The sequence below is a fragment of the Rhodotorula paludigena genome, assembly GCF_050403205.1.
Source record: "Rhodotorula paludigena JCM10292 DNA, Rt_paludigena_JCM10292v1_ctg74, whole genome shotgun sequence".
Lineage (NCBI taxonomy): Eukaryota > Fungi > Basidiomycota > Microbotryomycetes > Sporidiobolales > Sporidiobolaceae > Rhodotorula > Rhodotorula paludigena.
The window spans coordinates 27,201-53,335 of record NW_027481384.1 but is presented as its reverse complement, the minus strand read 5'-3'; the positions used below and the strand labels follow the sequence as shown (position 1 = coordinate 53,335).

General features: G+C 65.0%; 10 protein-coding genes across 10 annotated transcripts; 4 read left to right on the top strand and 6 right to left on the bottom strand.

The window, feature by feature from the left end:
- Window positions 1-392: 392 nt before the first annotated feature.
- On the top strand, window positions 393-3,055 carry JCM10292_002449 (elongation factor 1-alpha; the record flags this gene model as incomplete). The annotated part of the gene is made up of 13 exons (XM_076652396.1): window positions 393-396; window positions 577-587; window positions 735-759; window positions 858-942; window positions 1,016-1,044; window positions 1,179-1,276; window positions 1,345-1,839; window positions 1,903-2,076; window positions 2,211-2,459; window positions 2,586-2,718; window positions 2,789-2,830; window positions 2,947-2,982; window positions 3,051-3,055. 13 exons carry the CDS (start codon window positions 393-395, stop codon window positions 3,053-3,055), a joined length of 1,386 nt encoding a protein of 461 aa, XP_076502062.1.
- A 1,220-nt stretch (window positions 3,056-4,275) lies between these two features.
- Window positions 4,276-6,780, bottom strand: JCM10292_002448 (uncharacterized protein; the record flags this gene model as incomplete). Its single annotated transcript, XM_076652395.1, has 8 exons — window positions 4,276-4,298; window positions 4,692-5,111; window positions 5,182-5,475; window positions 5,542-5,738; window positions 5,796-5,957; window positions 6,037-6,259; window positions 6,445-6,572; window positions 6,638-6,780. The coding sequence occupies 8 exons, from the start codon at window positions 6,778-6,780 to the stop codon at window positions 4,276-4,278; spliced, it is 1,590 nt and encodes a 529-aa protein (XP_076502061.1).
- Window positions 6,781-7,292: 512 nt separating this feature from the next.
- JCM10292_002447 (uncharacterized protein) lies at window positions 7,293-7,983 on the top strand (the record flags this gene model as incomplete). Its single annotated transcript, XM_076652394.1, has 4 exons — window positions 7,293-7,492; window positions 7,697-7,752; window positions 7,877-7,912; window positions 7,979-7,983. 4 exons carry the CDS (start codon window positions 7,293-7,295, stop codon window positions 7,981-7,983), a joined length of 297 nt encoding a protein of 98 aa, XP_076502060.1.
- A 290-nt stretch (window positions 7,984-8,273) lies between these two features.
- JCM10292_002446 (uncharacterized protein) lies at window positions 8,274-11,278 on the bottom strand (the record flags this gene model as incomplete). The annotated part of the gene is made up of 9 exons (XM_076652393.1): window positions 8,274-8,307; window positions 8,373-9,041; window positions 9,102-9,262; window positions 9,322-9,386; window positions 9,446-9,551; window positions 9,623-10,430; window positions 10,501-10,598; window positions 10,667-10,789; window positions 10,856-11,278. 9 exons carry the CDS (start codon window positions 11,276-11,278, stop codon window positions 8,274-8,276), a joined length of 2,487 nt encoding a protein of 828 aa, XP_076502059.1.
- Window positions 11,279-12,489: 1,211 nt separating this feature from the next.
- Window positions 12,490-14,445, top strand: JCM10292_002445 (uncharacterized protein; the record flags this gene model as incomplete). Its single annotated transcript, XM_076652392.1, has 6 exons — window positions 12,490-12,518; window positions 12,595-13,723; window positions 13,789-13,837; window positions 13,908-13,972; window positions 14,031-14,097; window positions 14,165-14,445. 6 exons carry the CDS (start codon window positions 12,490-12,492, stop codon window positions 14,443-14,445), a joined length of 1,620 nt encoding a protein of 539 aa, XP_076502058.1.
- Window positions 14,446-14,826: 381 nt separating this feature from the next.
- Window positions 14,827-16,288, bottom strand: JCM10292_002444 (uncharacterized protein; the record flags this gene model as incomplete). The annotated part of the gene is made up of 2 exons (XM_076652391.1): window positions 14,827-16,177; window positions 16,245-16,288. The coding sequence occupies 2 exons, from the start codon at window positions 16,286-16,288 to the stop codon at window positions 14,827-14,829; spliced, it is 1,395 nt and encodes a 464-aa protein (XP_076502057.1).
- Window positions 16,289-16,684: 396 nt separating this feature from the next.
- On the bottom strand, window positions 16,685-20,444 carry JCM10292_002443 (uncharacterized protein; the record flags this gene model as incomplete). The annotated part of the gene is made up of 5 exons (XM_076652390.1): window positions 16,685-17,010; window positions 17,066-17,160; window positions 17,220-17,521; window positions 17,587-17,916; window positions 17,994-20,444. The coding sequence occupies 5 exons, from the start codon at window positions 20,442-20,444 to the stop codon at window positions 16,685-16,687; spliced, it is 3,504 nt and encodes a 1,167-aa protein (XP_076502056.1).
- Window positions 20,445-21,122: 678 nt separating this feature from the next.
- Window positions 21,123-22,501, bottom strand: JCM10292_002442 (histidine phosphatase family protein; the record flags this gene model as incomplete). Its single annotated transcript, XM_076652389.1, has 6 exons — window positions 21,123-21,263; window positions 21,342-21,368; window positions 21,492-21,997; window positions 22,068-22,147; window positions 22,229-22,399; window positions 22,461-22,501. 6 exons carry the CDS (start codon window positions 22,499-22,501, stop codon window positions 21,123-21,125), a joined length of 966 nt encoding a protein of 321 aa, XP_076502055.1.
- Window positions 22,502-23,118: 617 nt separating this feature from the next.
- JCM10292_002441 (uncharacterized protein) lies at window positions 23,119-23,985 on the top strand (the record flags this gene model as incomplete). The annotated part of the gene is made up of 5 exons (XM_076652388.1): window positions 23,119-23,127; window positions 23,204-23,212; window positions 23,383-23,524; window positions 23,669-23,745; window positions 23,815-23,985. 5 exons carry the CDS (start codon window positions 23,119-23,121, stop codon window positions 23,983-23,985), a joined length of 408 nt encoding a protein of 135 aa, XP_076502054.1.
- Window positions 23,986-24,318: 333 nt separating this feature from the next.
- Window positions 24,319-25,635, bottom strand: JCM10292_002440 (NudC domain-containing protein; the record flags this gene model as incomplete). Its single annotated transcript, XM_076652387.1, has 6 exons — window positions 24,319-24,381; window positions 24,477-24,518; window positions 24,632-24,649; window positions 24,723-24,919; window positions 25,034-25,228; window positions 25,530-25,635. 6 exons carry the CDS (start codon window positions 25,633-25,635, stop codon window positions 24,319-24,321), a joined length of 621 nt encoding a protein of 206 aa, XP_076502053.1.
- Between the last annotated feature and the right edge of the window lie 500 nt (window positions 25,636-26,135).

Here is a 26,135-nt window from a genome sequence, read left to right as displayed (position 1 = left end):
CGGGGACGCGCAAGCGGTGAAAATGCGAGCGATGCTCAGAGCAAGGAGAGCGGTAGAGTGCATGCGCGATGGTGAAGAGGAAGCGAGCGGGATGCCGTTGAGGACGGGGAAGAGCAGAGGAGGGAGGAGGGGAGGACGAGACGAGGCGAAGCGAGGCTGGGGGTGGCGGCGGGCTGGCTGGCCAGGGAAATTGGGGGCAGAAGCGAGGAGAGGGAGGAGCGGGGCCCGGCGTGAGCTTGGACCGAGTACGAGCTGAGGGCGAGGGCGCGCGCCGGGCGCACAGGGCAAGCGCACGCTCGCGCGGCGGGCACGGCGCGGGCGCAGCGCTGCGCTCGCTCTCTCTTTCCTTCACCTTTCGGTCTCTCTGCAACTTCTCCCCAAACTCACTCACCATGGGTCCGTCTGCGCTCGCGCTCGCCTCGTCCGCGCCCCACACTCGCAACTGACGCTCGCGCTCGCTCTCCTCGCCGCCTCCTCGCCACCTCTCGACCCCTCCTCCCGCTCTTTGCCTCGCCTTCTCCCACCTCGCCCTGCGCCCGCCTTTCCTTGCCTGATGGACCTGCACCGTCTCGACAGGCAAGGAAAAGGTGCGCATCTCCCGCCCTCGACGCCGCGTCGACACTGCCCGCGCAGATTTCCCTCACTGACGCACGCTCGCTTCCCCTTCCCGCGCCGCCCTTTTCCTCTCTTCCGCTCGCTCGCTGCTGCTGCTGTGGTGCCTTCGCGGATGACAGGGTCACGTTAACGTCGTCGTCATCGGTGCGCTTTTCTTCTTCGCGAGGTTTCACCCTCTTGCGACCAATCGCCAGGCGACGTGGAGGCTGACGCTCGCGCTTTCTCTGTGCCGCTCTGTGCAGGTCACGTCGACTCGGGCAAGTCGACCACGACCGGCCACCTCATCTACAAGTGCGGTGGTATCGACAAGCGTACCATTGAGAAGTTGTGCGTCGCCGCCCCCGCCTTTTTTCCGCGCGCTTCCGTTCAAGTATTGATCCGGCGTCGCTCCCTCGAACAGCGAGAAGGAGGCTGCTGAGCTCGGCAAGGGTGAGTTGAGCTTTGTCGCTGCAGAAGAGCGGCGGTCGCGGGAGATTTTTCCGACGACTCGCCGCCGCTCGAGGCTGCGGTATTCGCGACGAGATGAGAATCGGTCCATGCTCACACGACATGCGCCCTCGCAGGTTCGTTCAAGTACGCCTGGGTCCTCGACAAGCTCAAGGCCGAGCGCGAGCGTGGTATCACCATCGACATCGCCCTCTGGAAGTTCGAGACCCCGAAGGTGAGTTTCCCTGCGCGCTTCGTCTGTCCTGCTTTCGTCCCATACTGATCGAGCGTGCGCGTGTGCAGTACATGATCACCGTCATCGACGCCCCGGGTCACCGTGACTTCATCAAGAACATGATCACGGGCACGTCGCAGGCCGACTGCGCCATCCTCATCATTGCCGCCGGCACGGGTGAGTTCGAGGCTGGTATCTCCAAGGACGGCCAGACCCGCGAGCACGCCCTCCTCGCCTTCACCCTCGGTGTCCGCCAGCTCATCGTCGCCATCAACAAGATGGACACTGCCAAGTACGACGAGGCTCGCTACCAGGAGATCATCAAGGAGACGTCCAACTTTATCAAGAAGGTCGGCTTCAACCCGAAGAACGTCCCCTTCGTCCCCATCTCGGGCTGGCACGGCGACAACATGATCGAGGCGACCACCAACATGCCGTGGTACAAGGGCTGGCACAAGGACACCAAGTCGGGCGAGGTTACCGGCAAGACCCTCCTCGACGCCATCGACGCCATCGAGCCCCCCACCCGCCCGACCGACAAGCCCCTCCGCCTTCCCCTCCAGGTGCGTTCGTTCTCTTCGGGGGGTCTCTTTTCGGGTTGCTGACTTGCGCTCGGCTCGCCACAGGACGTCTACAAGATCGGCGGTATCGGCACAGTGCCCGTCGGCCGTGTCGAGACCGGCACGATCAAGGCCGGCATGGTCGTCACCTTTGCCCCGGCCAACGTTACCACCGAGGTCAAGTCGGTCGAGATGCACCACGAGCAGCTCGAGGCTGGTCTCCCCGGTGACAACGTCGGCGTGCGTCATCGTTTCCTTTCGGGTCTTGGTCGATGGCGCGTACTCGGGACTTCGAAGCTGACTCTCGCCCCTTCCCTCCCCTCCCCCCCCTCCCTCCTCCCTCTCTGGCCCCTTCTGCTGCTTACTGCACGCAGTTCAACGTCAAGAACGTCTCGGTCAAGGACATCCGCCGCGGCAACGTCTGCGGTGACTCGAAGAACGACCCGCCCAAGGAGGCTGCGTCGTTCAAGGCCCAGGTCATCGTCATGAACCACCCGGGCCAGATCGGCAACGGCTACGCGCCCGTTCTCGACTGCCACACTGCGCACATTGCGTGCAAGTTCGACACGCTCCTCGAGAAGATCGACCGTCGCTCGGGCAAGTCGGTCGAGGACCTCCCGAAGGTGCGTTCTCTCCCATGGTGGTGGTGCTAGTGGGGGCCTCGGGGTGGTTGTGCTCGTGTGGCTGTGCTCGGACTTGGGGACTCCTGTGCTGACTTCGTCCCTCTTCTCCCGGGCCCGCTACTAAAGTTCATCAAGTCGGGCGACGCTGCCATCGTCAAGATGGTGCCCAGCAAGCCGATGTGCGTTGAGTCGTTTGCCGAGTACCCGCCTCTTGGTCGTTTCGCCGTCCGTGACATGCGCCAGACCGTTGCTGTCGGTGGTGAGTCCCCCCTCGCTCGATTTCGTCTCTCGCACTCGCGCTGACTCTCTTTCGCTTCCCCTTAACCCAGTCATCAAGGCCGTCGAGAAGACCGACGGCAAGGGTGGCAAGGGTGGGTACAGCAACCTTTTCCGACGTTCTGGGGACGAGAGAGCGAGAACCGGGGGCCAAGGAGGCGGATTCCGGATCTCGTTTGCTGACTCTCTGTTCTTTTGCACACTCCCACAGTCACCAAGGCTGCCGAGAAGGCTGGCGCCAAGAAGAGTGCGTGCATTCCCACTGAATCGGTACTTGGAGCGGAAGAAACTGACCTTGTCCGCGTCGCCACGCAGAGTAAACTCTCTTCTCTACGCCTGCTCCCTTTCCGTAGTCTCTGCTGCCCGGCCCCCGCCTAGCTTTTGCTGTAACGTCTCTGTTCACCGCATGTGCTCGACTGGTTGCGAGAGAGTACGGCTTTCGCAACAAGACGCGAGAGAAGCGACGAAGAGGACGGGAGACGTCAGCTTCAGGGGAGGCGTCTTGTGGGCGCGCGCCCTCCCTCCCGCCCGCGCGCCCGCTTCATTCAGGGGAGGCGCGTCAGTAATTGCTCAGATCGCACTTGGCGCCCTCACGCCCGCTGCCTCCACATCTTTTGGCTTGCAACCTTGCCCAAGGGCCTCCGCTTTGTGTTCACTCCAGCTGACTGAATCTTGCATCCTGCTGGCCAGGTTTCTGCACCTGCTCAGCATCCGGTCCTGCGTCAGCATGTTGCGCTGAACACGGTGCCAACGATTGCAGCTTTGCCAACGTCAGCTTTTGCAGACAATGATGCATGGTCCTATCAATCCATGCAAGCAATTTGGTGGGTCAGCAATATGCTGAGAGCCTCGCGTGCGTGCAGGGAGGCGTGCAACCTCTTTGTGTGCATTTGCTTTCTTTGCACGTGCTGCTGTGCTCGTGTCTCCGCTGCACTGCAACAAGTTGCTACAGGCGCTTTCTCGGCGGCATTTCCCGGCGTGGCGGCCCTGGTGGCCCCCAATGGGCTCCTCACAGTGCTTTTGCTTACCTTCTCCCGCTTTGAAGTCCAGACTCTGCTCCTCTCCCTGCACAATGAGAGAGCATCCTTTGCATGAGCACTACTACATGAAGGACTGCGCATGGATACCAATTGCATTTTGCGCTCTCAATATGCGGTCCATTTGTCCCCTTGCTCAACGCTTCCTCACCGCCTTGCCCAACAAGCGCCTCGTCCTGAGGGTCAAGTAGAGGCCGCGCCTTGTGCAGCTCATTGAGCAGAAGGGGTAGCAGCTTGGGTCAGCACACAGTTCAAATTGCTGGAAGGCAAAGTGAGTAGCGGAGGAAAGGAAGCACTGATGTCAGAAAGCTTCATTGGGCGCTGTTGGAGGTTGCGCTGTGGTACAGGCCCAGGCACTGTCAAGCAGGCTTTGTGGCCAGCAGAGAAGACAGAGTAGCCGCGGCAGCAGAGGTAGTTAAAGACTTGACTGCTTGGGTCGTCAACGGGCGGCAGAAAGTCAGTCTCTGATCCGTCTGCACGGTCTGCAAGCGCTGGACGCACCATCAGAAGAGGACGCAGCTGCATTCTGTTCAAGCGTGATGGTCAAGTTGTGCGTGGAGACGGTCTCATTCGCCTTCTCGCCCTCGGACAGAACGGGACCAGGCTTGAGCACCGCAGCACGCGGCTGCCTGGCTCAAGCTTTCAGGCTTGTACTCCTTGTGACTGCTTGGCGCAGAGAACAAGAGGCGGTCAAAGCGGAGGAGGAGGCGGTTGAAGCGGAGAGGATTCTCGACATGGGCTTGCTCGTGACATTGCTCGAAAGTCGGGGCGAGACAAAGCGGCGGGTCAGGAGCGGGTTTGGCGGGGTGACAGACGGCTGTAGACAACGTAGTGCGAGTGTCAGCGCCGCTGTTCCGAGCGTTTTGAGCAGATTCGGGCTGTCTACGATGTGGGGGAGCGAGGAGGGAAAGGAGCGCACCTTGGCGGTTTGGCGCGTGCGACACAACAGGAACAAGCTGCTCGAGCTCCTCTGGCGTCCACTCGTGCTTGTGCAACTCCTTGGCCTTGCGGTACGCCTTACTCTTGGTCTTGCGGACTTGGGCAATGTCGGACTTGGCGAGCTGCGGAGGGTCCAGCCCGTCATCAGGCTCGGCGGAGCTGTCGGTTTCGTCGTCCTTGAGACCGTCGTCCTTCTCATCGTCCGAGTCGTCTTGCGAGTTGTCCGAGTCGTCCGAGTCGTCTTCGAAGTCGAAATTGGTCGCAAAGGCGAAATTGAGCCGCTCGCGCGCGCTCATAGGCTGCTTGGGCCTGGCGCCCATTTTGAGCTTGAACGCGGCGTTGAGGATGGTCTGGGTGCGCTTCTGGCGCTGGACCTCGACGCTGTCGTGGAGTATGTCGGCTGCAGAGAGTGAAGACGTTGAGTTCGGCGTGAAGGTGTGAAAGTTGAGATGGAGAAGGTTGCAACACACCGATGTACTCGCCGAGAGCCGGAGCATTCCAGACAATCCACTTGCGCTTTTTGAACTTGTTGTAAAGCGTACCGAGCTCGGCGACATGCTCCTGCGCTCCGGCGTCGCGCATGTCCATGACGCTGATCGAGAGGCGCTGAAGCGACTTGGGCGCGCGCTTGCGCTCGGCCTTCGACTTGGCCTGAGCGGCGCTCAAGCCGACCGCGGACTCGTCGAGATTGCCGCTCGGACCGAGGTCGACGAGCTTGCCGCCAGGGAAGCCGACGAGGAACTCCGTTGCGTGGATTTCGCCCTCTGCGCGAACCGTCACAGTGTCAGCGTGCGGTCCCGTGGCAGTGATGCTTACAAAGGCAGACAAACTGTTGCGCTCGGTGACAAAGAAGAAGGTCATGTCGCCCTTGCTATCCTTGCAGACTTCGCGGATAGCCTGCTGCCAGGCGCGGAGGTGATTGAGCGCATCGGCCGAGAGCTCGCGGAGCGGGATGATGAAGACGCCACGCCCGCCGGCGCGGAAGAACGGAAGGATGGCCGGGAAGAACGCTTCCCAGAATGCCGCGCTGCTCAAAATATAACGTCAATTCGGCGCAGCACTACCTGGACCAACTCGCACGCACCGGCCGGCCGCAGCGGCAGCAAGGAAGAGCCCGCCGCGCGCAGCGTTGATGATCGAGACGAGGTAGTCGAAAATAGCGAGCGTTCCGGAAGGCTCCTGCCGCACAACCTTGTACGAGCGTTTGCCCTGCGGAAACGGGGAGGGTGAATTGACCGCTACGACTCTGCAGGAGCGCGGCGTTGCTTGCCATGATGCGATTGAGCTCGTTGATGCCATCCTCGTTGCCTTCGAGCTTGACCAACTCCTGGAACAGCCGGAGAAGCCCGCCTTTCTCGGCAACATTGAGCTCCCAGTTGGCCGGGTCGTCGAGGAAGGCCTGAGTCGATGCGGCGTACTGGACCGCGCCAGGTCCAAGCATGTGGTTCGGGATAGCGGCAGGCAGCTGTTCCACAACATCGAGGAGTGCCAGCAGCCCGCGAATGCCCTCGGGGGACATGTCGTCGAAGTCGTCGTGGTCGGCAGGCTCTGAGCGGACGAACATAGAGAAGCAAGAGCATGAGCGCAGCAGACACAGTAACGCGCAAGCATCGGAATACAGACGAGCACGAGGAGGGAGACGCGAACGAGGCGAGACGGCGAGATAGAGGGGCGAGAAAGGTCAGATCAGCGTCTATACTTCAAACAGCGATGCGCAGGCGCTCGACACGCACCGAAGCCGATCTCGTCGTCTCCTTCATGCTGGCCTTGAATGTCGTCGTCCGCGTCCGACTCGTCGTCCTCGCTCTGCTCCCTCATCTTCTCGTCTTCGTCCGCGTCGATTTTGGCGACGAGCGCGTCCCTGAGGGGGCTGGCTAGTCAGCATACGCGCTCCTGTGGCTGGTGCACGTGTCGCAAGACACTCACTGGCACGCTCGTTCGCGCTCCTCCTCGCTGTCTGACGCACGCTCTTCTCCCGACGGCGCTTCTCCCGCCTGCTGTCCTCCAGCGTCCGTGCCGTGGCGAACAACGTGATCGTAGCTGTTCTGGTCGGTCGCTGGCTGCGGCATGCTTGTCCCGAATTCTGGTGAGGGGGTATCGGAGGAGAGCACGCTTCCTCTCCCCAAGGCCTCGGCCCACCGGTGAGCGCTCGAGCCCTACAGTAGCGCTGGGATCGCTATATGCGCACTGCCCGGCGCGGGATAGGCCCTGATCGAGGTCCCTGACCAAGGAAGGTCCGCTTGCTCTCCTGTATGCAAAGTGCGCAAGTGCCGGCTGCTACTGAGTCTGCAGGTGACAGGAAACGCGTCTGAGAAGTCTCAAGAGCGCAGAATCGAGCCTGCCGCGTCATTGCGCGCAAGAGGGACCGCTGCCGCTCCCGCTTTTTCCTTCGCCTCGTCCGTTCGCTCCGCTCGGACCCTCTCTCCTAAAAGCTGTCGCAGGCTCTAGCTTCGTGCTGTATCAATTTCTGGACATACGCGTCACTGCCTCGTCCGGCCTCAGGACTCCGTCTTGTTGGGATGAGCGGCCGCCTCTACTTCCCTTCTCTCCTCCAGCCACGAGGTTGGGACGAGCAGCACCGATGCGCTACTACATGGAGGACCGCGCGTGGATTCCGCACGCTCTCCGTGCTCTCAGTACGCCGTCCATTCGTCCGTACGCTCAACGCTTCCTCGATGCCTCGCCCGAGGAGCGCATCGTCCTCGCCGACAAGTGGCTGCCGCGCCTGGATCAGCTCATCGAGCAGAAGAAGCAGGAGAAGAGGGCCGCGCGTAAGAAACGGTGCGTTCCGCAGCTGTTGCCGCGTGTTGGGGTGCAACTCGCATCAGACTGAGCCGACCTCGGTCCGCTCTCCTTCCGCAGCGCCAATCCGCCTTCGCCAACTTTGAGGCTTCACTCTGCTGCACCGAAGGACTCGATGTACGCAGTCGTGTCATTGCTGCGCTCGTGCAAGTGCGCCGTACTGACCGGTTCCTCCACCGGCAGTAGCTCCGGATCGTCAGCCCAGGTGGTTGGCGCGCAGGCTACCGACGGCGATAAGGGTGAGTACAGCAACTTATCTCGACGTTCTGGGGACGAGAGCACGAGAAAGGAGGGCCGAGAAGGGGTAGAAGGCGGATTCCGGATTTCGTTTGCTGACTCTCTGTTCTTTCGCACACTCCACAGTCACCAAGGCTGCCAAGAAGAGTGGCGCCAAGAAGAGTGCGTACCTTGCATTGATCCGGAACCCGCAGCGAAGAACTTGACCTTGCCCGCGTCGCCACGCAGAGTAAACTCTCTTCTCTACGCCTGCTCCCTTTCCGTAGTCTCCGCTGCCCGGCCCCCGCCTAGCTTTTGCTGTAACGTCTCTGTTCACCGCACGCGCCTGGAATTCGCGACAGTACGGGCGGGGCGAAGTTTCTCGGTAGTCGTGAGGGCGCGACGGGCTTGTTCTGCGGATGCTTGCGGACAACATGCAGAGGTGACGCTACTTCGATGTAAAGAAAGCACAACAGCGAGGCATCGACGCCCCGGAACAACAACGGAGAAAACAGGCCGCCGACCCATTGTCCCTCGAGAGCGCTCAGTAGCCGAATGTCTTGCGCCAGTCCGGCCCACTGCAGAAAAACAAGAGTCGAGGTCAGCACGAGCTCGTTGGCCACATGAGAGGGAGCTGACGCACTGCTCCCGCACCATCCGCGCCTCCATCACGTCAATGTCGGCCTGCACCTCGGCGACGCTCTTGCGGTCGGCCGACGAGCCCGTGCGCGCCATCTCGAGCGACGGCCTCCCCGCGGCCCCCGCGGCGGCAGTCCCGAGCGTTGTCGCGCCCACCGACGTCGCAGCCCTCGCCGGCGGCGGTGGTGGCGGCGGAGGAGGCGGTGCGTCCTCGTCCTCCGAGTCGAGCGTGAGGTCGACCACCTCGCGGCGCTTCGAGAACCCGCCGCCTCCGCCGCCGTTCGCGCTCGCAGTCGAGAAGGGCGTCGCGCTCCCGCTCGCGCTCGAGGGGACGACGAGCCGCGGGCGCTTGGCGAGCGGCATGTCGTCGTCGTCCGAGTCGTCCGAGAGGAGGAGCGCCTCGCTCGCGCGCGCTTTGCCCTTGCCGCCGCCGCCTGCGCCCGCTTCGTCTGCCGACGAGCCTGCGCCGTCGCCGCCGTCCGCTGCCGAGGAGCCGTTCGCGAGCGCAGACGGCGGTAAAGGCGTGCTGCGCCCGGACGGGACCGCCGATCCAGCCACTGAGCGCGGCTTGGCCGTGCCAAACTTGTTGTTGTCCGACCGCCAGGTGCCGTCCGGCTCCACGGTGACAGACTCAACCGACGACGAGCAGATCTTGAGGATGTCCTCGAAGTAGCTGGGAGGTCAAATGAGGGGTGAGCGAGAGACGCATGACACACGACTTGACTCAACGCACCCGTCGACGACCATGTCGTCCACCTTGAGCGTCTTGGAGCAGATGGGACACTGCCACTGCGGCGTCTGCTCGTTGACCTCGAACCACGTGCTCGCGTCGAAACAGGCAATGTGGTCGCAATGCTGCGACCGAATCGGGATGTCTATTCGCATGAACGAGAGCTGCGCGGGCGTGTGCGTGTGAGAGAGGGCACGTCGACGGTACGAGGGAATCGACGCACCGGGTCCTTGAGCGACAGCCCGAACGAGCTCGCCTCGACGTCTTCATCCGAGTTGAGCTGGACGACTGCGCGCGAGAGGTCCGTGAGAATGCAAAGTGATGAGAACCGCAGCAGCGCGACGCACTGTCTCCGATGACCTCGTCCTTCGACTTGGTCTTGCCCGCCTTGACGCGACTGACGACCGTCGGCACGGGCGTATACTCGACGAGATACGCGATGAGGTAGTAAGTCTGCGCTCGAAGTGCCCCGCGAGAGAGTCAGGAGCTGCCCGGCGACTCGGTAGCGGGGGAAGGCGGCGCACCTTTTCCGTGTTGATGTAGATGAACTCGATGCGGTTCGTCGCGCCGGCCGTGAGCGCAACGGCGGCGCCCGCCTTGCCCGAGAGATTGACCGGCGGCGCCGTGCCGGGCTGCTTCTTGATGCCCTTGGTGTTGGCGTTGACGGTGACGCCGTTGAGCTTGATCTCGCACGTCAAGGGGAACTCGACCGGTGCCGGGTACTGCGTGCCCGCGCTCGGCCGCAGCGGGTTGTAGTTCGTATCGCTCGTGCAGTACAGCCGCACCTGGTACTGCGGGTTGGACGGCGACTCTTTCGACGCGGCGAGGAGCGCGCGCTGCGCCTCGGTGAGCTGCAGCGAGATGACGCTCGTCTTGCGGTCCCCCGGCGTCGCCTTGGCGAGCGTCGTCACGCCCGACAGCGACTTGTCGACGCGGAAGAACGGCGACGGGCGGAACCGGATCGGGATCTCGTGCGCGCGCGCCGACGTCCACACGCCGCCACCGCTGCCGCTCAACCCCGCGCTCGCGCCGGGCGTCGCGCCGCCGTAACCGTTCGACGAGGTCGCTCCCGCACCGGCGCCGAAGCGCGGGGGAGGCAGCCCGCCCGAGACGCCCGCACCGCCTGCGGCGGTCCCCGCGCGGTAGCCCGGCGTCGTTGAGCCGCCCCCGTACGGCGTCGTGCCCCCGCTCCCGCCGGCGCTGTAGCTCCCCGTCGCCGAGCCGTAGCCGTTCGCAGACGTCGAGGCGCCGTTGTTGCTCCCGTAGCCTGGGCCGACCCACGTGCCGCGCGCGGCGGCACCGTTGTACGCGAGCGAGCTGTAGCCGCCGGTTCTGCGGAGGGAGGACAAGCAGGGAGTCAGTGCTGCGGTCATTGGTGCGCCTGAGGACGAGACAAGCGCACGAAGTGCGAGCGTTGGCGATGATGCGCTTCATGTCGCGGAAGCGCTGCTTGTCATAGCGGAGGTATTCGGCGTTGAGCTGCGTGAGGAGCGCATCGTGCTGTGTGCAAGCGAAGGAATCAATCTCGAGCACCTCGCAAGTCTCGACGCAGCGACGAGTGCACGCACGAGGTCGGCCTTTTTGCCCGACATGCGGATGTGGAGCGAGAGATGCGAGTTCGAGTTGCGGATCGCAGCCTTGAGCTTGTCGACCGTCAGGTGGCCCAGATCGCGGACAGCTTCGTGAAACGCCTGCGTGGCCACCCGAGCCGCGTCAATACTTTGGAAACGAAGCGGGAGGGAAAGGCAGGGACGCACGACGGCGTCGGACGACATGGTGTAGTCAATCTCGAGGCGCTGGTGTTCGAGCTGGAGGTCGGTGAACGGCGAGGGCGAGCGGTGAGCTTGGCCAAAGGACGCAGCGCCTAGTTCCGGCGAGTGCGAAGTGGAAAGCGCGGGAGAGGGTTGCTGCTGTGGCGGCGGAGGAGGAGCGTGATCGGGATAGTCCTGGCCGTACGTCGGCGCAGAAGTGCCGTAGGGTACGTAGCAAGGCGGCTGCGGCGGGGCGCTGTGTGTAGAGTAGGCCGGGTGGGTGGATGGGGCCGCGGCGAGAGGGTGGGGAGCGAGAAAGCCGGGTGCGCGCTGGCGGGCGAACGAGGCGAAGGCGTGCGGGTGCTGCTGGAGCGCTGGAGGCTGGTAGGCGGAGCTGTCGGGGTGCTGCGGGTGCTGGTACGGGTGCATCCACCGCGACAACCCGCAGAAACGAGACCTGCCAACGACGGACAAGATCCTGGTCAGTCCCGTCGGTCTGCACGATGAACAGTAGCGTTTCTGCTCGTCCGAACGAGCCGTTCGGGCCTTCGTGGCGCGTCCTCCTTGCCACGCGATAGTTCGGGACGACGAGGAGCAAGAGCGGGACGAGACCCCGTGTGGCCGCGCGCGCAGCTCTGCCTGGTCCTTGAGACGCTCCCTGTGTCCCTCGAGCAGCGCCCAGCTCCACCAGAAGCGCTCGACGCGAGAAAGACGCGCATCGCCACCGCGAGTTTGGCAGGCTCCGTGCACGCGATGTCGACCTCGCCCGGACGAGCGAGCAGGCTTGGCAGGCCCGTGAAGGAGTGCACTCACGGTGTGGCCCTCGCAGGAACTCGCTCGAGCGGGTGCGAGCTGGCGAGATGAGCGAGGACTCTGCGACGAGGCGAGCCAGGGTCAGCACGGCGCACTTCAGCCCGGGACGAGTCTGCACGGCAAGGAGAGCTCCGTACACGCCTGCAGAGCGCTTCCCCGGCGCAACAGACGCGAGAGGGCAAGCACGACGAGGCAGAGTTGTCCGCGGACGCTCTCTCTCGCTTCTTCCACTCCGGGACCAGCGTGCACGCACCGGGAGAGTGCGCACAGCAGAAGAGCACACGCCCAGGACGCCGCTCGACCGCCACGTGCAAGTCCCGCGCTTCGAGAGCCCGCTGCTCGCTGTCTCGTCTGGCACCTTCACGTTCAACTCGCGTGCGCACTGCACACGCCGCTAGAGCGCTGGGCAGAGCCACGCAGACCTCGAGTGCACTCGTTTGCACCTCTGCGTCCCCTTCTTACCGCGCACGGCCTTTGAGGCGAGCCGCGAGTCGAGCTTTCTCCTCCTGCCCCCTCCCCTTTCCCCCGGTTTCTCTCTCTTACCGAGCACTGCGAGCTTCACGAGATACTCCAGTCGATCGAGCGTGCTTTTTCGACCCTGCACCCGCGCGCGCACCGAGCCTCGATCCCTGCAGCGCCCTACGAGCCTCGTCCCCGTTCGAACCGCAACCTCGTTCAAAACGGCGCCCGCCCGCGCCCGCGCTCCTTTCCCTCTTTCTCGTCACTCGCATCTCCGTGCGAGTCCTCGAGCGCACCCCGCCCTCGCCGCTCCCGAGTTCCGTTCCTCTCTGCCTCGTTGCTCTCTCGCGTTCTTTCCCTTCCTCGTCATGCCCCGCGCCCGCTCTGCCTCGTGCTCGTGCGTGACTCCGCCCGCCTCTCCGTCTCGCCCGGTGACCAAGACTGACCCGCTGCGTCCCCCCTCACATCAGCAGCTCACCTCCCGAGAGTCCTCTGAAGGGGTCCCACCCGGACGACGACTCGGAGCAGCCTGCTCGTCCTGCCTCGACGCCCCAGCGCCGTCACTCTCTCTCGGGCTCTCCGCGTCCCGAGCTCGTCGAGCTTGTGCACGTGCCCTCGTCTCAGCCGCAGGCTTGCTCGGAGTTTGACCGTTCTCCTCAGACCCCCGTCGCTCAGCATGACTCGCTGCCGTCTGCCTCCCCGTCGGGCATCGCCATCCCGTCTGCCGCTCCACCGAGCTCGGGCTGCTTCCAGGACTCGATCTCGCCCGTCGTCTACTTTGACATTCCGGGCCCGTACGCTCACCTCGCTGCCGCTCTCCCGTCTCCCGCCCACGGCCACCACCCGTTCCCGCCGCAGTCCTTCGGACCGGCGGGCCCGCACTCGCGCTTCCCGTCGTACCACGCCGCGCCTCACCCCGCCTACGGCAGCGCGCACGCGCACCACCTCCCGTCGCCGCACGACGCCGAGTTCGCCTACCCGAGCCCGTCGCCGCCGTACGGCGCGCACCTCGCCCTCGGCCGGGCGCCGCCCGCTCCTCCTCCGTACGGCACTGGCCACGCGCAAGTCTTCATCGACCCGGCGACGGGGCAGTCTGTCTACGCGCACCCGCACGCTCACTCGCACCACCACCACCCCGCGCTCGCGCACTCGCGCTCGCCCTCGCTCTACAGCACCCCGGGCTGCACGACGCCGTACCTCGCCACGCCCGCCGGGACCGATTACCCTCTCCCGCCGCACGCGGCCTTCCTCCACCACCACCACCACCCGCAGCACGCGATGCACCCGCACCTGATCACCTCGCCGCCGAGCTCGCCCGCGTCGTCTGGATCGCCGCAGCTGCTCGCGGACGCGTCGTTCGGCGAGCCGGCGGTCGTGTACCACCACCATCACCACCACCCCGCTCAGCCGGCGGCCGCGCCGACGCACCCGTACTACTGCGTCCCGCAGCAGCACCCGCACCCGATCCCGGCCCCGCAGCAGCAGGCGCGCGCTCACCACGCGCAGCCCCGCGGGACGAGCGTCGGGAGCTTGAAGCAGGTGCTCGACGACGGCGGGCACGTCATGAGCCGGGGCGCGGCAAAGTTCTTTGACGTCGCAAAGGTGCGTCTTTCACCTCTCTATGCCTTTGGTAGAGCTGCGCTGACTGGTGGAGCACGCACGTGCAGGGCTTCGGGTTCATCATCGACGACAATGGCGAGAGCCTCGGTGCCGACGGTGCGTCTCCTTCTTCGCCGTCCTGCCTTGTCGCGCGCTCTGCTGCTGACCGCCATCCACACACCGGCAGTCTTCGTCCACTACACGGGCATCGACATGCCGCGCGGCTTCCGCTGCCTCGCGCAGGGCGAGCGGGTGCGTCTCTTGTTCATCTCGCTCGGCGGTGACCTGATCCTGACTTTTTCTGCTGCAGGTCGAGTACGTCCTCACGAAGCACTCATCGGGCCGCTACCAGGCTCTGCGCGTGACGGGCGAGAACGGTGCGTCCGCCAAACTCGTGCTCGCCCTTCTCGGCAGCGCTGACTGACCCCGCCGCACTCGTCGCAGGCGCCAAGCTCCAGGGCCTCGACGACGAGCGCAACGCCGAGTCGGTCAAGCGCATGGCCGAGCGCGCCTCGGCCGCGGGCGAGCACCTCGGCGGCGACTTTGCGCGCCTCGCTGCGTCGCCGTCCGCCGCCGACGGGGCCGGCAAGAAGCGCAAGCCCAAGGTCGTCGTCGGGCCGCAGGGCGCGACGACGGCTGTCGGTTCTGGAGGCAAGCAGCCGCAGCAGCAGAAGGGCGGCAAGCCGCTCATGGGCATGACGGGTCTTGGGCTCATTGAGGTCTGATTCGGTGCCCCTGCCTCTCCTCTTCCTCTTCCGCCCCTGAGATCTCACCTCACTCTGTATCGTTCCTCTAGCCCTGTTGTGCTATCCCCTGGCTCCTAGTCTCGTCCATCCATGTCTCTTGTCTCATTTGCTCTGCATCACCCGCCCGCCTCTCTCATCTCATCTGACGACCCCTTTGCATTCGCACCTCGCACCACCACATCCCGCCTAGTCTTGCATCCTTCCTCATCGCACAAGCCCCGATCTACGCCCTCTTGCTATACCTCTCGCCCGCGCCGCAATACCATCCATGCAATTTGCCCTAACTCTCCTCTTCTCGTCGAACGAGTCAGGAAGAGGGACAGGTTGCAAGTGTCTCTACGCCATGTCGAACCCGAACGCTCATCGCTTGACGACTTTCGGGGTCAGCTGTTGCGCCCAATCCACCGCGACGGCCCGCGCGTCGCACGAGTCTCGCAGCTCCGCCAGCGCCCGGTCGAACCGCCGTTGCTCCCTTAGCGTGAGCAGCTGGCCACACGGGGAAAGGTCCGGTGCTGAGGATTGGGAGGGCGGCTCGAACCAGGAGGAGGGGAGCTGGAGCGTGCAAAGGGCGTTGAGCGGCGCGGGTGCAGCAGGCGGGAGGATCTCGCGGTGTTTCGAAGTTGCAGCAGACGGCGCCGCCCTTGGTGAGAGCGGAACGCTACAGTGCGAGGTCTTGCGGCGCTCCAGGTCCGCGAGGGCGTCCGCGAGCGCCAAGAGGGCGGCGAGGTCGGATTGAGAAGGTCCATTGAGGGGCGACCTCGAGGCCGACGGCGTCGGAAGGAGCTCCAGCCGTTCAAGGTGCGCAAAGGGTAAAAGGGCAAGAAGTTTGTTGTCCACGGCGGTAGCGGGGAGGCTGAGTGAGCGCACGGAAGAGGCGGACGCGAGCCAGTCGTACCGACCCGAACGCGGTAAGTCTTTTGGTGCCGTACGGTCGTCTGTGTGCGCATTGTCCGTGCATGACGGCGCGATGACAAGCTGTTGGACCTGCTTGACGAGCGCAGGCGGTGGGAAGAGCTCGCCGAGGTCGCGCTCGTTGTCGTAGACGTCGACGACTCGGGACGATCCGATGAGGCGCAGCGAGGTGACGCGCGGGAGGAATGTCGGGCTGAGGAAGGCGTCCGCGAAGGCGACGTCGAGGCGGACATTGGAGAGCGTGAGAGAGGTGAGGGAAGGGAGCGTGACCCAGAAAGGATTGCTGCGCCAGGTGGAGGTGCGGTTGGCAAGTACGATCGAATCAAGGGTGAGGGTCCGGATGTCTGCATAGGCGAGGATGGTCAGTATCGCACGCGTGTATACGTCGTGTCGAGCCTTACTTTGAGCGGCATGCAGAAAAGCGACCGTCAAAAGCGCAACCCGTTCCAAGCGGACCTCCACTGCGTTCGGCGTCAGCGGAAGGAGCGTCGAGAGCCTGTCCGCGAGGTAGGGAGAGCCGCCTGAGGCATCAACTCCAGAGGCGCCGATGATTTCGACGATGTTGACGAGTCGGGCCGTTTCCCGCTTCTTTGACAGCGTCCGATGGAGGAGGTCGATCTGCTTGTGTTTGCGGAGCGCAGCGTGCATATAGAGCAGGTCGTGTAACCGATTGTGCATTGTCTTGCACAGGCGAGCCAGCGTTGTCGCAATGGGAGGATGCGTCTCGAGCGCGATGGCGAAGACGTGGAGCACAATCTCGGCGGGAAGTGACGGGAGCTTCGGCTCGTCAGCCTTTTGACTGCAAGCAAAAAAAGAAAACAGCTGAGTCCGCAAGGTTGGTTGCGCGAAGCTGAAGAAAGGCGTACAGGCGATGCCGGCGAAGTCCGAGTAGGCGTCTCAGCGACTCCATGGTGGAAGTGAGGCAGTGCAGAGGCAGCGGTATAGGGAACAGAAGCCAGCGCAAGCCATCAGGATTCGCCGCGACACGCGAAGCGACCAGGCGAAGCGAAGCGCGCAGCCGCGGTCGCGCTTTCAGCTGATTGAGCAGGCTGCGCATCGCAGGCGCCGGCGCGCGGGAGCTTGAGCAAGGTACTTTAGCTGCTTAAGCGCCTTCACGTTGCCGCATGATCGCACTGAAGCGGGAGTGAACAAGCCGGCGGAGGTGAGGACGCGAAGCGCTGTTTCGATGAAACCTGCACGCGCGAACGGATTCCTCGGAGCACGCGAAAGACTCGAGACGACAACAATGAGTGCATTCCTGCTCATGCTCATGACGGGAAACGATACACAGCACGTCGACGGAAATCTAGTCCTCCGGCTCGCTCGCCACATCCGCCTTCTCCCATCCGCGCAGCCCCCGCCATCCGTCCTGTGCTCCCGCGAGGAACGCATGGTCGCAAATCATGTCTGCCGTCGGGCGGTTCTGCGGGTCAATCTCGAGGCACCGCATGACGAGGTCGACGGCGTCAGCCATCGTCGGCGGCGGGACGTCCGAGTCGTCCGAGGGTGCGGGAGGGAGCGACGGTGTGCTCGTTGTCGACGAAGTAATCTTGGCTTGCAGCGCAGAGTAGGCACGCGTGTCGGGCTGGATGCCGCGCATGGCCTCGTCCGGCGACCAGAAGGGGCATTCCCCTGCGCAGACACGTCAGAGACGCATCGAGAGATCAAGAAGACGATATGAGCGTACCGCAGATGAGGACGTAACCTAGAACGCCGAGCGCCCAAATGTCCTGCTCCTTGCCGCTGTATCGCGCTCCTTTGAGCACTTCCGGCGCGGCAAAGCTGCGTCGCAGGACACGGTCAGCCTAGTCGATTTTCGAAGGAAAACACAGGTGACGCACTCGAGGGTACCAGAGAAAGTGTCAAACTTGCGCCCCTCCTTGACGTAGGCGGCGCTGCCAAAGTCGATCAAGCGGACGTTGCCATCCGGGTCGAGGACGCAGTTCTCGTCCTTGATGTCGCGATGCACGATCGAGTGCTCGTGCAGGAAGTAGACGGCGTCGGCAATCTGTGAGAGGATGCGCTGGATCGGCGACGGAGGGAGACCGTCCGGGTGCGCGTCGACAAAGTCGAACAGGTCCTGGCCGTGTCGGGTCGAGCCGTCGGACTCTGCGGTCGGACTGGCGGTAGCAGCGGGCATGACCTGCACGCGAGGTCGACTTCGTGAGCGAAAGCGGAGACGGAGCAGACCAAAGAGAACAGGCGTACGAGGTGGTAGTGGTGCGCATCCTCCCAGAAGTCGAGTAGCGGGCAGATGCTCGGGTGACCAGTCTGCACGATCCCGCCGTCGGCGCCGCCCTTCCAGAGGTCGAGCCGTGGCGCCGAGTCCCGGCGGACGGGCAGGCCCTTGGATGGTCGAGAGCCGACGCCGCCTTGTCGCCTCGAGAGGTAGTTGAGTCGAGGGCGCGGCTCGTACGGTACACGGCGAAGGTGGTCGAGGACGTGCACTTCAATCGGAATCGGGCCCAGGATCTTGTGCTTCTTCCAGCAGTCGGCCAGGATGCGCTGCTTGATCACGTACTTGATGATGAGCTCCGGCTGTGCAATGCGACAGGCTCAACCATAGTCAGCTCAACAAACGCTGTGAAGCCAACGAAGCGGCACTCTTCACGCACCCCGACCGCCTTGCCATCAGGACCCTTCTGCCTCGCCCTCCGCACGCTCCCGTACGCGCCCTTGCCCGCCTCCTCATCCGCGCACACGAACGCGTTGATGTCGCGCAAGCCCGTCACTGCCGAGTACGTGCGCGGGTCGACGGGCCCGAGCGGTTTCGACCAGTCGAGGTCGACCGCGAACGACGGCGCGCCGGCCTGCCCCGTCCCGCTCTGCAGCGAGAAGGACGGGCTCTCGTCCCCCGCGGCGGGCGTGCTCCCGCCGCCCTGGACCGCGTCGGCACCGGGAGGGACGAGCATCGGCGTGGGCGGGACCGAAACGTCGCCTGGCGCGCTCGACGCGAACGGGTCGCCGTCGTACGGCGTTGCGGCATACGATGCAGGCGTGTCGGGCCTCCCGCCCGATGCCGCAGTCAGCGAGAAGCCGTTCGCGCCGCTACCCGGCGAGGCGTCGCCCGATCGCGCCCCTTCCTCGAGCGAGCGGAAGACGCTCGGCGGGAGCGGGATCTGCGGCAAGCCGGCCTTGTTGGCCGTCGCGGCTGCGTGCGCCTCTTGCTCTGCGCGCTCCTTCCGCCTCGCCGCAGCATCGTCGTCGCCCGCCGTCGGCGTCTGCGCGTCGGGCCCCTCGCCGTCAGCCTCGCCGCGCGCCGTCTGCGCTCCCTCGGATCCAGACGCGGGCGAGCCAATCGGCGGCGAGCTGAGCCCGCCGGTCGCAGCCGAGAGCGAGCCGCGTGAGAGCGCCGGGCGCGGCGCCTGCACCTGGAGGTGCGACACGGCGAGCGACGGCTCGCTCTTCTGCCCGGCGCGGTGCGTCGGCTTGAAGAGCGCGTCGGGCACGGGCCCGTCCGAGCCGGGGAGAGAGACCGAGGGCGACATGCCGACGGACGAGGGGCTGCGTGCGCCCGACGACGACGCGCCGGGTGCCCCCGACGGGCTGACGCCCGCCGAGAGGGACGAGATCGAGTTGGTGTTGGAGTGCGACGTGAAGCCGCCGGTGACGCCTGCGCCTGTCGACGTGTACGAGAACGACGACTTGTACTGCGACGGCCGCGGCGGAGGCGGAGCGAGCTGGTCGTCGCCGTCGTTTGCGATCGGAGGCGGGGTGTGCGGGAGGTGATGCTGGAAGCGCCCGAGGTTCGAGAGCGAGAGCGACAGCGCAAAGCGGTTCGCATCGTCGTCCTCGTCGTCCTCGTCGGACGAGTCCTCGTCCTGCAGCGACGGCCAGCGCTTCCACCGCGGCTTGCGCGGGCTCGGCGCCTTGTCGCGCGCGTCGTCCTCCCTGTCGCGCGGTCCCTGCTCTCCGTTCCGCTCGGCGCCACCCTCCGCGCCGACCGCGTCCTCGCGCTCGCGCTCCTGCTTCAAGTCGCTCAGCTCGCTCCCGAGCACGCGCCACTCCTCGGTCGTTGGCGTGACGACGAGCCCCGCGTCGGGGTCGAGCGACGGCGGGACGAGGAGCCCCTGCGTCTGGAGCGCGAGGCCCGTCGCCGTCGCGCGGCGGCTGCTCGCGCGGCTCCGGTTTCGCGACGGCGGCGGCGGCAGCTCGTCGTCTCCCGGCGCCGTCAGGCCGCCCGCCGCCACCGACGACGTCGAGCTGCCGGCTCCTCCCGCGCCGCTGCCCCACGAGCCGGCGTACTCGGCGCGCCCGCCACCGGTGGCCTCGCTCGCCGAGGGCCCGAGGGAGAAGCCCGCGCCGGGCGAGAAGAGGCTCTGGCTGCGCGCGCTGGCAAAGTAGGGCGCCGAGGCCTGGCGGCGCTTGTGCTGGATGAACTGCGCGAGCGAGGTCGATGTCGAGGGGAACGAGGATTGGGCTGGGGTGGACGGGTCGGTCGGCGGTAGGACGGGAGAAGAGGTAGAGGTCGAAGGTGGTGAAGTCGAGAGTGGAGACGAGGTCGAGTCGAGATGGGCGGGCAGGGTGCGTCGGCGCTCCTTGCGCGAGGAGCTCCGCGGGGCGGACGCAGGTACCGCATTGGATGCTCCGCTCGACGAGCTCGTGGGTTCAGTCGAGCCCGACGCTGTTCGTCCCCGATGCCGCTCGTCTCCCTCGACGGCCTCGTCCTCTGCGGCGGCACTCGAGCCGCTGCTCTCCGCCTCCTCCTCGGCTGCTGCTCCCGCGCGTGCATCTGCACTCGCCCTGCGGGACCTCGCCCCGGCCCCTCGCGGGCTGTACGACCCCACCGTCTTGGCCGGCGAGCTCGACGCGCTCCTCCACGGCGGCGGCTGCTGCTGCTGCTGGTCGCCGCCGGCCAGCTGCGCAAGCGGGCGCATCCCGCCCATTCTTGGGCTCGCGGGCGAGAGCGCGAGGCCGGCCATGGTAGCGAGCTGCGAGCTCGAGCGCGAGTGCTGGCGGGACTGGGGCCCGTACGGCGGGCGCTCGGGAGGCGCAGAGGTGCTCAGTGCGAGGGTGACGGGCGGCGTGGGGCTCGCTCCCGGCGGCGAGGGCGCGGCGAACGGCATCGCGCGAGTCGACGGCTGCAGGTGGAGGAGGGGCGTCAGCTCGGCAACGGCGCAGCCTGGGAGAGCGAGGGTGGGCTCGATGGAGAGCTGCAGAGCTCAGCAGGATCGCTGGCGAACCCTCCGAGTCCCCCGTGGCGTTGTGCGCGCAGACCGAGGCTGGCTCGTGCAACTCGTCCTGGTCGTCGAACGTGCTCACACCGCCGCGAACTGGCTCAAGAGAGGGACTGACCCGCTATGTAGGCTAGTAGGAAGACTACTAGGGAACTCGCCCAGCCCGTCGAGCGATGTGCGACGACCAACAAGCGATGCGGCGATGGACGCGAGGGACGCAGGGACGCGGCGTGGCGATCGGGGCGCCGCAGAAGCCCGCGCAGGACCAGAGAGCGCTCGATGGAGGGACTGGACCGAGCAGCAGAGCTTCTGGCACGGTGCAGGCGAGTCGCTGTCGACAGACATCACTTGTATGTCTCAGCCCGTCCCTCTGCTTCCGAGACAGTCGCTCCAGAGTAAAGTAGCCGAGCATGCTGCGGGCTCATAACGACCTGTACATTGCAGAGAACCGCTCAAGCATTCTCGCAGACGGGGCCGCCAAAACCGCCTCTCCGATCAGGCGCATCTATCTCTGTCTCTTCTGGCGACGTCTCGTCAATGCCGAGACGGGGTTCCGCCCACACCATTCTACAGCCTCCCTTGTACGGCCCTCTGGCCCGCCTCGTTCGCCCTCGTCTCCTTGGGCGCGGCCGTCGGCAGGTTCTTGTAGTTGTCCGACTTGGTCGCCGACACCTCTTTCCCGTCGACGAGGCCGTCTTCGACGTACTCCTGCAAGCGGTGAGGAGCGAGTAAGCGAGATGGGCAGCGAGGGCAAGAGATCCGACTAGGAGGGACGAGTGAGCTCACCTCGACGTAGGTGAAATCCCAGTGCCGCTGCGAGCCAGTGCATGAAAGGGTGAGCGTCCGAGGACTACAGGCGCGCAGAGCATGCTAAGACTCAAGGCCCGACGCATCGCTCACCGCCCGCGCACAGAAGAACGAGCAATTCGAACGCACCTCTTCGCCGCGAGCGAGAAAGTCGGTCCGCCCGTCCCACTCCCACTTCCAGCTCCCCTCCCCTCCCGCGCCCGTCCCTTCCCGCACAAACTTGCTCACGCTGCACGTCGCCGCCCTGACCTTCCTCCTCTTCTCCTCGTCCCACGCCTCTCCCGCCTCTCCTCCGCCGTCTCCGCCCTCTCCGCCCGCGCCCGCGAGGTCCTCCAAGTCCCCCGCAAGCGCGCGCACGAGCGCGATGCACGTCGCCGCGTGCGAGAACAGGACGACTTTCTTGGCGCTGCGCGCCTCGAGCGCAGAGACGAGGTGCGCGGTCCAGAGCGTGCGCGCGCGCGCGTGCACCAAGCGCATCGACTCGCCCGTGCGCGGCGGGGTCAGGAGCGGGGACCAGCCGGCGCTGTCGGGCGAGGAGGAGTCGGTCGTCGAGACGAGCGGGAAGAATCGCGAGAGGAACGACGCGGTCGCGAGTTCCGGGTGCAGGCCGCGCCGCACGGGGAGATACCACTCTCCTGTCGGTCGAAGAGCGCGTCAGCGTGTCTGCGTGCGTGCGTCGAAGGACTGCAGTGGGGGTGCGCGCACCGATGCCGGGCTCGATAAAGATGGGCACGCCGAGTGCTTCGGCGGTGGGGGTCGCCGTCTGCACGCAGCGGTACAGCGGGCTGAGCGGGCGCACCGGTACAAAGGGGGGTTCGTCAGCTTCTACAGCTGTACCTGGCAGCCCAGAGCGGCACAGGACGCACGAGCTGAGGAGGACGATGCCCTGTTTCCTCGCGTCTTCGGCGCTCTCGACGCCGAGTTCCTGCTTCAAGAAGCGCGCGAGCTCCTTTGCCTGGTCGACGCCGTGTGCGGACAAGGGCGGGTCGCGCGGGATGCCCGTCGGCGAGGACCAGACGCTGGTCTCCCACGAGAGGCTGTTGCGTGCGAGTCGAGTAAGCGGGAGAGGGGAGAGGGAGAGTGCAAGAGGGAGCGCACCGGAAGCCGTGGCGGCAGATGTAGACGCTCTCGAGCACCATCGCGGGCACGGGCGGCGGTTCCCGGCGAGGGCGGGCGAGGCCGAGTAGCCGGGTCGAGCGATGAGGACGAGGGAACGAGAGACAAGCGAGAGCGGGCAGTGCAGCGTCTGGGCAGCGTTGTACCGAGTCTAGCGTGAGTCTACAAGGCTCTGCACGGTCTAGCTCGAGCTCAGCTGGGAAGAGAGGCGAGCAGACCCGCGTTGCGTTCGTTCGCTTCCGTCCCGACGCTCAGATTGCGCACACTCACTCGCTGGCTGCCGAGTCGTGCGCAGGTGTGGCTTACTTCAGTGTAATGCTCTGCACGCGCTCGTCGTTCTGCTGCTCGCTGCCGTGTCCGCCGCGACGAGGCTGTGTTTGCTGAACAATGCGAGCGTCTCCTCTCCTCTCAATGGACGGGCTCCTCCGCTTCCTTTGAGGGGCGACTGCTGTCCACTCGGACATGCCGACTCGCTGCTATCGCCAAGCTAGCGTCGCGACGGCTCTCTTGCTTCTCTCCTTCTCCTGCCACTGCCATTACCAGTCGCTTTCGCTCCAACTGCTAGCCATGAACAAGTTCCCGCAGACTCGTGACTTGCTGGAGCATGATCGGGGTAACGCGATGTCCGACACAGCAGGATATGCTCGTGGTATGCCTTCACTCCGCCGGACATCGCGAGTCTGTCGGCGACGCATTACGAAGACTGACCTTCCGGCATCCTGCAGCCGATCGACGTGCGCGTCGTTCTCGAAGCGGCTCATGAGGCGCAGCTAATCGCTCCTTGCTGCAGTTGCGGCATGTATCTTAGAGCTGCACATTGCTCTCGGCCGCCAGGTCCGCCCTTTGAAGCTGAGCATAGCTTTTCAATCCCGCAGCGCCTGACAAGAGCGAACTATATCTGCAGCTGCAAGTCGCACTGCGGTACAAGCCCCTCCCGCTGCACATCAAGTCCCACGGACTTGGCGTCGCCAAGTCGATCGCGGACGACTTCCAGAGCGCGCGTCTGGGCCCTGATTGGCACAAGCTGGACGCAGTCGAGCTACTTTGTGAGCTCGGTGCTGACCTCCTTGATGCAGTCGGTCTTGCTCAGCTCACTGAATCTCCGGTGCATGGCCGCAGTGCAACGTTGTCCGTACAACGCGTCCTCCTCTCCTCGGCGATTCTGGCTGACAGATGACGCTCCCTGACAGACAAGCACTGGATCAAGTCACAGCCGTGCATCAGTCCGCGCCTCATGAAGGAAACGGACGAGGTCCTCCGCGAAGCGGTGAGTTCGCTTCAGAAGACACGCATCCACTCAGAACCGAGCAGACCCTTCTCCTCGCGAGACACGCAGACAGCGCGCGTCACCGAGCTCCGCTACGGCATCACCGTGTCCCGCCCGCCGCACGGCCACGCAACTGCGGCGCACAGCCTGGGCCGACAGAGGGATGACGACGGGCTGGCGACGGCCCGCGCGAGGCAGAGCGGCTTGGTCACGCCGTACACGCCGGAAGGGCGCTTCTGAGGAGGGTTTCGGACGCGGGAGTTAACCGGGTTGCCTGGCTATGCTGTGTTCGCACGTCTGCGGTCCACTTGAAGAGGGCGCCCGCAAGACCACCCTGCTGAGCTCACAGATTCTGCAAGCATCGTCGCAACGAGTGCGAGGTTGACGAGCATAGCCAGGTGGACCGGAGCCGAACAGCGAGGACGCGCTGCTTGAGAAGGTCTCGCCTCTTGGTCCCATTCACACAGCAGCGAAGCAAAGGCCAGCTTGCCGAACCACGCGTCGCAAAGATGAGGTTCTCTCCAGACCGGCCATCGGCACTGAAAAGCGTTCATTGCTCAACGATGTAGGGGTTCAGCCGATCTTGGCCTTTGAAAAGTCCATCTCGGGGTGTTGTTCCTGGAACTTGCGGAGCATCTGCGACGCGGAGCGTGCGTGTCAGTTACGGAGCCAGCCAGGGAGGCGCACCGAGTCAAGGGGCAGCGATGGGGCGAGGGGGCGAAGGGACATACCTCCTGCTTCTTGAGCTCGTCTGATGACGGCTTGCCCATTTGCTGCGTCATGAGAGGCGGCAGGTGTCAGTCATGCCGGCGATGGGGTACGCATATTCCCAACGAAGTTTCTGTCGTTACGGAGAGCCACCCGGTGCGACGCAACCGTGACTTACCTTCTGCTGGTTGTCAAACTGGGGAAGAAGGCGCACGGGTCAGCACCGACTCTCAAGCTCAGAATGCCACACCCGCGAGCTGCTCGCGCACTCCATGCCAGCCGGAGAGCACGTGGCGCACCATCATCTTCTCGACCATGGCCCGCGTCTCGCCGTCGAGGTCGCTCAGCTTGGAGTTTTCGGGCGTGATCTTGGTCGTGTCGATCCTGGGCGCCGAGGTGACGACGTGCGCCCACCACGACTGCTGGTCGGCCTTTTCGAGCGAGATGGTCACTTCGCGCGAGTCGTCTGCGTGGGAGAGCGCGAAAAGAGAGGGTGAGCTGCCGACCTTTGAGGGCGTTCGTCCGGCACTTTGAGCGGGGAAGGCGGAGGAGACGGTCGCAGGAGACAGGTCCAACGCACCGAGCGTCCAGGTCGAATCGTCGACGCGAATCTCCTTTGCAAGTTCGCCCGCGAGGATGGGCTCCTGGCCCTTGAGTCCGACGCGGATCGCGCGCTTCTGGAGCGAGACGTCGAGCTGCTTGCCGCGGGTGCCGGGCGGGACGGGCACGACGACGGTGAGGTCCTGGAGGGTCTGGCGCCAGCGGTACGGGAGCGCTGCAGGGGCGCGGAGGGGGCGTCAGCGTGTCGTTCTGCGGTCGAGGATGCCGGTCATCTGCTCGTAAGAACCTCAAGGTCACGTTCACGTGTATCTGGACCCCGTAGAGCGAAGGCAAGAGACTCTGGCCGACGCGAGCACAGCCTCGTCCGACGACCTCGCCGCCGTCGCCGCCTCGACGTTCCTCCAGCGACGCGGAAGCAGTGCGCACGATCAGCCAGTGCTTCTCATGCGCCTGCCACTGTCCGCAAAGCACGCAAGCACATTCGAGACCGAGGATGCAGCGAGTCGGAGACGGACCCTCCTGCTCGCGCTTCTCGCGCTCGGCGTTCTGCGCGTCGAGCGCCTTCTGCTCGGTTTCGCTGAGCTCGGGCGGGACAGTGTCGACGGGCGCAGGGGCGGACATGGCGGGCGGCGGAGCGGGGTGAGGGCTGGTGGTCGAGGCGGAGGAAGGAGGAGGACGATGGTTGGCGGTGTGGAGGTCTCTGTGCTATGCTGTGCTGGACTGTTGCTCGTGTGCTGCGTCGCCGTGCTCCAGACACTGCAGCAGTTGCGCTATCCGCTGTGCTTCCGCCTTGTCCTGCTTGCCTTGCGCAGACTTTACGGCACGTGCGGGTTGGGCGAGTGCTTCCTCCTGTCTCTGAATGTCACCGAATCTCGCTGATGAATTGCACAAGTTCGGCGCGTGGCGGCAACGCCGTCGCCCTCCGCCTCTGGCCGTCCTCTTCTCCCCCCTTCTCTCCAGCTTCGCGCCTTCCGAACAGTTCCTACACACGTACAAAGTAAGTCGTGCCCTCTTGCAGCCCGTGCGAGGACGCCAAGCCAGCCCACGAGGCCGCCTGCGCTCCCGCACTTCCCGACATTCCACCGCACTCCTCGCTGTCTATCTCGCAACTTGGCACTGAC